The sequence below is a fragment of the Diaphorina citri genome, unplaced genomic scaffold (assembly GCF_000475195.1).
Source record: "Diaphorina citri unplaced genomic scaffold, Diaci psyllid genome assembly version 1.1 scaffold655, whole genome shotgun sequence".
NCBI classification, from domain to species: Eukaryota; Metazoa; Arthropoda; class Insecta; order Hemiptera; family Psyllidae; genus Diaphorina; species Diaphorina citri.
In genome coordinates, this window is record NW_007378088.1 from 31,974 (window position 1) to 44,234 (window position 12,261).

The 12,261-nt window shown below is 38.7% G+C and overlaps 1 protein-coding gene across 1 annotated transcript in view; it reads right to left on the bottom strand.

The window, feature by feature from the left end:
- LOC103510898 (dynamin-1-like protein) overlaps window positions 1–12,261 on the bottom strand; it is a 22,883-nt gene continuing 10,622 nt past the window's right edge. Inside the window, exons 9-15 of the mRNA XM_026824840.1 lie at window positions 11,334–11,614; window positions 7,034–7,152; window positions 6,231–6,505; window positions 4,972–5,207; window positions 3,859–4,158; window positions 790–1,054; window positions 1–350 (exon numbers count right to left, since the gene is read on the bottom strand). Coding sequence (XP_026680641.1) covers window positions 275–350; window positions 790–1,054; window positions 3,859–4,158; window positions 4,972–5,207; window positions 6,231–6,505; window positions 7,034–7,152; window positions 11,334–11,614 — 1,552 coding nt within the window. The 3' untranslated portion in view covers window positions 1–274. The remainder of the gene's footprint in view (window positions 351–789; window positions 1,055–3,858; window positions 4,159–4,971; window positions 5,208–6,230; window positions 6,506–7,033; window positions 7,153–11,333; window positions 11,615–12,261) is intronic.

The following is a 12,261-nucleotide window of genomic DNA, read 5'->3' on the forward strand; positions in this document are numbered from 1 at the left end:
GCAAGGAGATGTGATGTGATCAAATGTGATGTTGTCAAAACTGGAACAGGGGTAAATTGTGTTCAACTGACATCTTTCGGTCCATGTTTTTGAAATTTCGTGCAAAAACGAGATTCAATTTTTTTATCTTTCTAGAGTAGGTATCACAGGTCTTTTCCAGAGCCTTATTTTTCCATAGTCCAAAACTGAAGGTCAATTCAATAATAATATGAACAGCATCCTGAGGTCATCTAAACATCTCGCTATCACACTTACCCCGGGGCGGGGAGGGCGTCTACCACATTCTCGTCTCGCGAATTTCCGTGATGATCAGATTCGCTCGCTGCAGGGCCTTGAGCATGTCGCTCGCCTCTTTCCGTCAAAAAATAATTTTGATTAGGCTGTGGTTCTATGGGGCAAAATTATTTTATTCCCAAATAAATAGATATGTAGTCTTACAAAGTCATGTGAGTTAAAATAACTCTGATGGCATGGTATCAGGTCCAATAATAGAGTGGTACCTGGAATGGCCTTGCATGTGGGATATTGAGATTGAGGACCAAAGATATGACACAAAAGAAATTAGATTTACCTTAAGTACTTACTCATTATGAATTTATTAAGTTATTTGTCATGTGATTGAATTAAACACAAATACCTAATCTCTAGGCATAGGCAAGTTGTTGCACATGCTTTTCTTCTTCTTGTGCAATATGAATCATACAGTGGTTGACTTGTGGTCTACAGTTTACATTAATCACTAATATGTAGTAGTAATAGTGAATCACATGCACAGATTACACAGTTGATTCTTTCCGTCGCTGCGCTACCCACTCGGACTCATTGAGTAGCTCCGACGCGCTATCCGCCTTGTACAGATGGGTCACTAGTTCACTCTGCAGGTTGTCTTTGACGTAGTTGACGAGGAAATGCATGATGGCTTTGGGCACGGTGTCCTGGATGCTCTTGCGGATGATGTAGAAGTAGGACTTGATGAGACGCTCGATGACGTCACAATCGCGCTTTTCTTTCTCCGACAGGGTCCGACTGGACGTGGTCGCGGGGATGCTGGAAACAGAACGAAGTAAGGTTCAAGTTTTAACTTTTGATGAGACGCTCGATGACGTCACAGTCACGCTTTTCTTTCTCCGACAGGGTCCGACTGGACGTGGTCGCGGGGATGCTGGAAACAGAACGAAGTAAGGTTCAAGTTTTAACTTTCTCGACTTGATGAGACGCTCGATGACGTCACAATCGCGCTTTTCTTTCTCGGAGAGCGTCCGACTGGACGTGGTCGCGGGGATGCTGGAAACAGAACGAAGTAAGGTTCAAGTTTTAACTTTCTTAACATAAACCATTTGGATTTAGCTAGGCTAGGTTAAGGTTTGAAAAAATGAAGGTAGCCCTGTGTATAACCACAACCACAAAGGTACTCTTTAGAACCATTTTCTCCTCACAGGATGAACATGTGACAACTGCTCCACTAGAAAATGAATGGAGCAATGGTTTATTTTCCAGAGGTCAGTTTCCCAAAAAGGAAAATACACCTTCTGTAGTTTGCTTTTTAATGGAATTTTGGAAACATGTTTAGAGCATTATGGAACTGTGTATTCTCCTTTTGGAAAACTGACTGCTAAAAAAATGACCAATACCCCATTCACTTTCCAGTTGGGCCTGATTGAGCTTTTGGGGACCCATAAGACCCTTTTTCTAAGTTCTACAGTTCACTTGAACCACTGCATGTTTTAAGCAAAAGCTGTCTGCTATGGTTCTGTAGGTTCTTAGGTTAGGATTATGGACACTACCGATTTCCATATTACAAATCCCAAGTATGTCTGTAAGAGTCACTTCTTCAAAGCTATACAAATGTAATGTAAAATGGATATGTAAATGCAGTTTGTGTTATTATAACGCGTATTTTATTTTGTGGCAACGTTGGAAAAAAGTGAAAATTTTTCCATTTCGTCCATTTTTTGTATTTTATTATTCACTTCCCCTCCTTTTCTTTTGGATATTTTTGGATTTGAGTGAAAAATTTTTCACCTCTGTTGGAAGAGAAAAAAACTTGTATCCTTTTGTCGTTATTAGCATTATTAGCATTTGAACTAGTAAATGGAAGAAGAAATCAGCTGACTTTGCATTTTATTATCCAGTACAAAAAGCACTGTGGTGGGGACCAATATTTATAAATAATCCATATTATGAAAAGCATTGGTCTTTTGCATTTGACATCCGGTCTTCCATTTCAAAGTGCAATAATAGAGATTTGGAGAAAATGAAAAATCAATGAGGAAAAACTTCCAAGATATTAAAAAGTTTCATGAATATTGAATTTTAATAGCCGGGGCCACAGAGTTTAAACTAGGATTAAGTTTAACTCTTGGAGTAAGAAATCTGATTAGCTAAAAATTTTGAAATCAGCCAATCAGAACCGAGTTTTAAATTTTGTGCCCCCGGTCATAACTCGTCAGTGAAAGAAGGCATTTTTTGTTTCTAGAGACTAGATGAATTTTTAACGAGTGCAGAGGAAAATAGCAAATGAAACCTATAGTATGTAAGCCATCATTTTGTAATAAATAACTTATAGGCAATAAAATAACATTGTTCAATATTATTTATAAATAATCCATATTGTGAAAAGCATTGGTCTTTTGCATTTGACATCCGGTCTTCCATTTAAAAGTGCAATAATAGAGATTTGGAGAAAATGAAAAATCAATGAAATATTTATGTTGAAAATGTTGAAATACATTTCTTTCCTTATCGGATAAGGAAAGTAAAAATAGGGGAAAATACTCGCAAGTCAAACATAATAAGGGGCACAGGGATAGAAATAAGGCCATCATTTTGTAATAAATAACTTATAGGCAATAAAATAACATTGTTCAATATTATTTATAAATAATCCATATTGTGAAAAGCATTGGTCTTTTGCATTTGACATCCGGTCTTCCATTTAAAAGTGCAATAATAGAGATTTGGAGAAAATGAAAAATCAATGAAATATTTATGTTGAAAATGTTGAAATACACTTCTTTCCTTATCGGATAAGGAAAGTAAAAATAGGGGGAAATACTCGCAAGTCAAACATAATAAGGGGCACAGGGATGGAAATAAAGGAATTCTCGCAAGTCAAACATTAGAAGGGGTACAGGGAAGGAAATAAGGGTCGGTTTATAAAACACTACCAGTATTAATGACAAGAAATTTATGTCACAGAATGAATTCTAGTCATAAATAAGGTTAGTGTTTTGTAAATTTTCTATAGGATGTCTAATATGAATTTGTTAATAGTGAAAAAGGTCGACCAAAAGAGGGGATCATTTTTCGTCAGTTTAAAATCCGTCCGATGCGCGTTGGCCAATTTTTGTCTCTATACTCAAGGAACCAAACTATGCTAACAAATTTGAAAGACCACCAAATGAGAAACGTATTTAACCAAAGTTTTTTGTTCTATTGAAATACTGCATTCACAGTTTGAAAATTAAGTGAACTAAACAACATAAGCGTATTTGGGTATGTACTACAAAGGGGGAACTAAATTAAATGTCCATTCAATAATGAATCATTTATTTACTTTCTAACAGCAGGTCATTCCCTGAAGTTACTTCACACTTTGAACTTGGCACAATATGTGATGGCGCCATTACGTCTAAACTAGTCCAAAGAGAAATTTCACATATTAAAATACGACTTAACTCACCACAGTGTTGTATAATCCGTTGCATCTCCTCATGCACCAACTCCAAGCCGTATTTTATTATGTGACTTTTTTTAGTCATCATACAAAATTTCTCTTTGGACTGGCAGCGGGTGTGATGGCGCTATTACGTCTAAACTAAGTAGTCCAAAGAGAGATTTCACATATTAAAATACGACTTAACTCACCACAGTGTTGTATAATCCGTTGCATCTCCTCATGCACCAACTCCACACATCGTTGACTCGGTTCTTCGAGTCTGCGAATCTGCCGTTTCACCAGCAACTCAAACGACACCTCCGGCACAAACAGGGCTGGTCTCGGCCCCGTAGCGTTTCGTATGGCCGTCAGAATGTCCATCTTGGTGAGGCCGTCTAGCGGGTTAATGCCGTCCAGGACCTTGCCGAATATCTCGTGAAATATGTAGCAGATCCGTGCGCCACCGCATAGCTCTGTGGTTTCGATGTTACGCGCCGTGCCTGTAGGAGAAATATTAGGTATGCATTATATTTGCCGGTAGAAGAAATGGTAGGAATTAAATTTAGAATGTCCATCTTGGTGAGGCCGTCTAGCGGGTTTATGCCGTCCAGGACCTTGCCGAATATCTCGTGAAATATGTAGCAGATCCGTGCGCCACCGCATAGCTCTGTGGTTTCAATGTTACGCGCCGTGCCTGTAGGAGAAATATTAGGTATGAATTATATTTGCCGGTAGAAGAAATGGTAGGAATTAAATTTGCACTTCACTGTCGTTTACGGGTTAATGCCGTCCAGGACCTTGCCGAATATCTCGTGAAATATGTAGCAGATCCGTGCGCCACCGCATAGCTCCGTGGTTTCGATGTTACGCGCCGTGCCTGTAGGAGAAATATTAGGTATGCATTATATTTGCCGGTAGAAGAAATGGTAGGAATTAAATTTGCACTTCACTGTCGTTTTATTTTGTAACAAAAATGTTAAAACGGTTTGTATTTTGTACCAAGGTTCAAGTCAATTGGCTCACTAAAAGTGGTTCAAAAGTTAGTAACATGATTTGACCCATACATACAAACAAAACAGAGATCTGAACTGAAATAAAAGCATGTAAAATGGATTAACTGCTACATTTTGTAATATGCTCATTTGCCCATCCCGTAATAATATATCCTCATCAGATGGGCGATAAGAGACATAATTCTTTCTGTTTAAATGCTGGGCCAACACAAGAACATCAGAGAGTATTTTTGCAATCGAAAAACGAGTTATTTCAAGGCAAGCTAGAGCGTTACCACGCGATCAACCATCTTCCCTTACCTTCTACAGTAGAACAATAAGCCGACGCAAACTTGGTGATGATTTGCAGCAAGGTTTGACTCTTATCCGACACATCTTCCCCGTAAGAATTGAGCAAGGTTTGGAACTGTGAGATCATAACATTCACTCTGGTCTTCAAGTCGGGCAAGCAGTCTCGGATGTGATGCATGAGGAGACGGTTCAGGGTTTTGGCCAGATAGAGGGTTCCATTACGAGAGGCGAGGGTGGGGTATTTGCTTTAATAATTTAATAAGTAAAGTTTCATTGTTTAAGTACAACATACCGCTATTTAACGTAAAGTCTCTTTGTCTAACAGCTAATCGTATAATTGTCCAAAGCAACACAAAGATTTTTCTTTGTAAATTTTAACATTAATTTATAAACGTATTTCATCGTCTTTGTAACTATCAAGGTATAATATTTATAACATACGATACGGAGAGAGATTTAAGATGAACTGATTTCATTGTTTATAACTTTCTAAATGGACCATTATCGTATGAATCTTGTAGCTCTCTGATGTAGGTATTTCGACTATTTTCGACAAAGTGATTTAAAATTTCTACGGGAGATTTTTTGTGTTTCTTGAATCATACTGAAAACTCTGCTCTTCGTCTGTATAGGTAGGTACGTTTACGTTATTGTACATTTTTTGTCCATATATGGAAACTTTGGCCCTTCATTTTCCAATTAGGTATCTACATAGGTAAGTCTACCTACATCTACCTATCAATTATCAGAAACACCTTAGAGGTAGGTCTGTCAAGTTCACTTGACCTTCCAATTCCTAAAGGTAGGCACAATAAGAAATTTCAAGAGTAGCCTCTGTTATTGAGCACACGTGATGCAATGTTTTATAGTTAGGAACACATAAAACACATTCGTGTAGTTAGAAGTTGCAGTTTCACCTTGACAGAAAACGGTAGATGTACGTACCATTCATCATCGTCAAACTAAAGTTAACAATACCGCTTATTACCTAGGTATAGGTACCTATCTAAAGTTAACAATACATAATTATTACTCAGGTATACCTGTCTAATGTTAACAACACTGCTCATTATAATGTTAACAACACTGCTCATTATAATGTTAAAGTTGTTACTGATCAAACTATTCAAACCGTTTTGTAATCATACTAGTACCCAAAACATCAAACCGGACTAACGCCAGAAATTTTCCCTTCTGATTCCAGATTTCCAGCGACGTCCCATGCCCGCGATGCAATAACAAAGTTCCCTTCCCTCTCATAGACATACATGAAGACCACTGCAGCAAAACCCATCCCAGTTCCTTCTCTACTCCACAAACCACCAGTATCACTCCGCAAACCACTCCCGGGGTCACTCCGCAAACCGGTGTAATTCTGCACTCCTCGTCCTATCCTCCAAATAACTTCGGTTCTTCTACCAGGGCCACTGTTTCCTCGCCTACTGGAATCACTCTGCACTCCACCAGTATTACTCCGCATTCCTCCCCAGGGGTCACACCTACCATGTCCCCATCCCGCAAACCCCGCACGGTTATTTGCTACCTGTGCGGGAGGGAGTTTGGAAAATCCTCGATTGGAATTCACGAGCCACAATGTCTGAAAAAGTGGCACATCGAGAACGACAAGCTGCCGCCCAACTTGAGACGACCTGAGCCGACCCGACCCGAAGTTATTCGGGTACCAGGTGAGAAAATTATTATTATTTTCTTTAAAGAGGTTTGATAGAGGGAACTGTAACTACTGAGGTCTTATCGTCCCGAAATCGACGAGAAAAGGACGGTTTAGCACGACGCCAGTAGTTCCCAGAAAGAATTCTATTGGTTTAGGATAAAGTTTACCCCGGTTGAGAATCGAACCCGCGACCTAGCGCTTACAAGGCAGGCACTCTACCTTCCAAGCTACTTTGACTGGGTTGATAAAACTTAAAATTTCTTTCATTCGGACAGAGCATCATGCGAAAGATAGCATTGTCACTGATAGCAGTGTATCAGGGACGGAATTGCCTTAATTTAAACTGTCCATTTCTCAGGAACTGAAATTTGTTAAACTTTCCATGTTTCAGGGACGGACAAGATAGACACCGAAGCCATGGGAGAGGCCGCGTTCAAAAGCTACGTAGCCCAGTTGGTACCTTGCGGCAAATGTGGCCGCAAATTCTTCCCTGACCGCGTAGTTGTTCATGAGAATGTCTGCAAAGGTCTCGAGACGAGGAAATAAAGAGTCTACAATCTCATAGTGTTCTCAGAGACTGTCCATGTACCCTTTGGACCTTTAGAATAATTTACAAGAGAATGATTTACGCTTGCCCGACGTTAGTGTTTACCAATATCGAATGCGGAGGTTTACAAACCAAGTCTCTAACTTATTTTCAATGTTTTATCCTTAGTTCTTTAGCATTGTTATCGTCCTTAGCAATTAAATTTTCATTAGAACCAACATTGTCCTATACATTAGCTCGGAATTTGTCTGTGATAAATTGATAATTGATAACTACCTTTTCATTACACTGTAAAGGTGTTCCTTGTACGTATGTAGATTTTAGTGGGAACAGGAACACCCATCACGAGGGATTGTAATCCCGCACACCTAAGCCTCGGAGTGGGCTTTTTGTATATGGACTTATTGAGTTAAGCTGTAAATAATGGAAAATACAGAGGGCAAAATTATTTTCGTACAAAGGACGGGTAACCCGCTGGAATTCTAATATTCTGTACCGATGTATCATATTATGTGTATGAAGGAGCATTGAACAATGAACTGCAGAGAAATCAATTCCCTGCCACCTTCATGACCTGAGAGAACGTCTGAGCCATTGCCCCGGGTTGTGGGGGTGGTTGCATGAAATTCGAACACACGAATGTTTTGTTTGACTGACGCAGAAACTTGGTTGTCTAAACTGGCCCTTTATGAATTTTCTGAGTTTTCCTACCACTGGGAGGGTAGATTCGTACAAGCTTAACCCATCTGTTAGGGCTGTTTGTCCCTAGACCTAAGCCTCAAAGTGGGCACGCCTGATGCCTTGTAGGGAGGGTAGCACGCCTGATGCCTTGTATGCGAAGCGCTAGGTCGCGGGTTCGATACCCGCCCGGGGCGACTTTTATTATAGACAGGCAAGGTTTTTCCTCCTTAGTCTGGTGAGTATTGAGATGGGTGACTGTCAAGGGACTTTTTTCTGTGTCGTATTGCATACGAGTACTCTGAGTTTACATATGGGTGTCTCAAACAACTAAGATTCTGCTCTTTCAAACAACCACACTTTAGGTACCTATATCGAACTGGCCCACACAGTATACCGTGCGCCTAAGGTGCATAATTATTGCCCCCGCGGGGGTAATTGTGTACTTTTTATTAAAATTAATATCTTGGGCGGAAAAAAAAACTGAAAATTTTTTTTTTCCTCGGACCATTATAGCCCGACCCGCTTAGCCTTTTCCATTCGTAAGCCATGGCGAGTCGCAGTGGCGTAGCGTGTATGTATGGCGTGTATGGCGGCCATACAACTCAAAAGTTCACTCTAATGCCCATAAATATTAATGGCATGTACTGTGATGGGACTTGGTAGACCTGTGCATGAGCCCTACAACGCCCTACACTTGAATTTAGACCACGCTACGCCACTGGCGAGTCGGCTGTTCCTATTGAATGGCGATGAAAACTACTTCCTAGAAGTGTTGGCACGAAGGGGGATAATGCCAATGTTTTGTTTTTATTGTTTAAAGGGGCATCCTTTTTTGACTACCATGGCAAATCGGTGATGAAATCTATGTCCGTGGGGACTTAGTACAGAAGAACTCAAAAACTCGAATCGGCTTCGAAGTCCTTTTATTCAATCGATCGGAAATTTCGATGTCTAGTTTTTTTCCCCCCAGAGAAAAATTCAATGTGACCAAATAGCTCTTTCAACAACTACCTACCACCAAATAGCTCTTCCAACAACTACCTACCCAAACCAAATTCTGATACTGCGATTTTTATGAATGCCGTAAAATTATTTGTGTATGCAATGTGGTAGACTTGACACAAATGTACTGGGTCCAAGGAGCTCAAACTGGGTCCGTATTTTACGCCATATTATAATATTATGTAAGTTGAGAAGGTCACCCTTCCATCCTCTCCCCCTACTCCAAGTTGCTTCACAATGACAATTCACTTCTCCAGGGGCAGATGCGACTTGTAAATAATTCAAAACGTTCAGGTCCCCCATTTCCGTCAATAATTCGATAATGACGTCAAAAGTTCCAAAGAACAATTTATTTTCCTGCTGAATAATGAGTGCTACACTGTGCTACTCCCCAAAGGTCACTGGATAAATATACATAGATAATTAGATAGGTATCTATAATATTGTAGCAGACGACATAACGCCTGATGCAGGGCCGTACAGGGTATGTAAGCCATCATTTTGTAATAAATAACTTATAGGCAATAAAATAACATTGTTCAATATTTATAAATAATCCATATTGTGAAAAGCATTGGTCTTTTGCATTTGACATCCGGTCTTCCATTTCAAAGTGCAATAATAGAGATTTGGAGAAAATGAAAAATCAATGAAATATTTATGTTGAAAATGTTGAAATACATTTCTTTCCTTATCGGATAAGGAAAGTAAAAATAGGGGGAAATACTCACAAGTCAAACATAATAAGGGGCACAGGGATAGAAATAAGGGTCGGTTTATAAAACACTACCATTATTAATGACAAGAAATTTATGTCACAGGATGAATTCTAGTCATAAATAAGGTTAGTGTTTTGTAAATTTCCTATAGGATGTCTAATAAGAATTTGTTAATAGTGAAAAAGGTCAACCAAAAGAGGGGATCATTTTTCGTCAGTTTATAATCCGTTCGATGTGCGTTGGCCAATTTTTGTCGCTATACTCAAGGAACCAAACTATGCTAACAAATTTGAAGGACCACCAAATGAGGAACGTATTTAACCAAAGTTTTTTGTTCTATTGGAATACTGCATTCACAGCTTGAAAATTAAGGGAACTAAACAACATAAGCGTATTTGGGTATGTACCTACTATAAAGGGGGAACTAAATTGAATGTCCATTCAATAATGAATCATTTATTTACTTTCTAACAGCAGGTCATTCCCTGAAGTTACTTCACACTTTGAACTTGGCACAATAAAATTTCAAAACAGAGAAAAGGGTCTGTTTTTTCGTTTTGGTATAAAAAACGGTCCTATTGTGCAAAGATCAAATTGAAAAGTGCAAAATGCAAAGTTACTTCAAGAAATGGCTCTGGGTGTCTCAAAATATCGACACCTCAACACAATTATCTACAAAACACATTCAACTACATAGGGGGAAAAAAATTAAAAAATAATAAGTATTGTTCTACAACAAATTCAAATGCATTGATTTTCTTTTAAATAGATTGGGTAGGATAGGAGAGGTATTCATAGTTGTAATTCTTGAAGATTACAACTCAAAATTGTATTTTTCGAAGATTACACAACTCATAGGGTAAACGTTGTTTTGAGGGGGTTTAAACACAAAAACTAATCGTAAACGACCAAAACGAGTGATAGGTCGAGAAATAACGAGAGAAAATAAAATAATTTTCTAACCAGGACTCTTATAGGAATTTTCATACTTCTTGGATCAGTCAGCATGGAACATTTTCTAACTGTTTTAAAGTTAGGAAAAAATCTACTAGGATTTCTTAAACATACTTTACAAATCCAAGTGTACCTTAAGAGCAAGGAGACAGGAATTTTCATACTTCTTGGATCAGTCAGCATGGAACAATTTCTAACTGTTTTAAAGTTAGGAAAAAATCTACTAGGATTTCTTAAACATACTTTACAAATCCAAGTGTACCTTAAGCAGTGGCGGTTCCTGGCCCTTCCATCTGGGGGTTCAAACATCTCATTTTGTAGGTACATACCTAAGTATGCAAATTTGATACCCTCCTTAGATAACCAAAAACACTAACATACATATATTATGATAGTCCTAAATTAAAATGGACGCGGCACGTAAGGGATCAGGAAGAGACCGCCTTAACATACCATATGATGAAATTTTAAAAACACATTACACAAACTACCGTTCAAACTCAAAGTACCTACTCAAACGAAAATAACTTGTTGATAACAAAACAGTGTTAACCTTAATGAGGAGAAGTCAAAGATGTTTGAACACAAAGGTTCACTTCAACATTTTCTATGGATTAAAAGGTACTCATCTTTGAACTCTGAAGTTGTGTTCCTGTACAAACCTCTTTGCCTGGTTCAAAATGAGTTTTGAACCAAATGCGTGTTATTTTTGCATAAGAAATTCCCCTCTCCTAAGACCTCTCCTATGTTTTATATAGAGCCAAAGGGTTCAGAGTTGAATGTGAACCACGCATACCTTGTACATACGTGTCGCTCGCCTCTTTCCGTCGCTGCGCTACCCACTCGGACTCATTGAGTAGCTCCGACGCGCTATCCGCCTTGTACAGATGGGTCACTAGTTCACTCTGCAGGTTGTCTTTGACGTAGTTGACGAGGAAATGCATGATGGCTTTGGGCACGGTGTCCTGGATGCTCTTGCGGATGATGTAGAAGTAGGACTTGATGAGACGCTCGATGACGTCACAATCGCGCTTTTCTTTCTCCGACAGGGTCCGACTGGACGTGGTCGCGGGGATGCTGGAAACAGAACGAAGTAAGGTTCATGTTTTAACTTTCTTAACATAAACCATTTGCAATTTAACATATTCTGAACATAAAGTTTTAAATTCAATTTGTGGGCAACAGAAACCTAGTTTTTCTGAACATATTCTGAACTTAAAGAAGTTTCATTTGGATTTTACATATTCTGAACATAAAGTTTTAAATTCAATTTGTGGGCAACAGAAACCTAGTTTTTCTGAACATATTCTGAACTTAAAGAAGTTTCAAATTTAATTATTCAATTTGTGGGCATATTTCTACATATTTTCTTAACTTGATGATTTTTACGTTTTGCCTGGGCCTACAATTTTCTTAGTTGAATATTGAAGTTCGTCTGATGAACTGTCAGTAGTCTGTGCCAAATCTTTGGAGAAAACCATGAAACTGTATCAATGCTTGAAAAAAAAAAAAAAAAAAAATTGCCAGATTAAAGATTAATATACTTAATATCGCACAACAAGGTAACTCTTCAAATGAAGAAGTTATTGAAGAATTAAATTACATATGCGATAATTGCGATAGACCTTGCTCAATTCTGACGACCAAATTAACCCAATTTTGACGCGAACCACCAGTACACCACTAAGTACCTGGGCAGGAAGTTGACCGGTTTCTTTTCTACA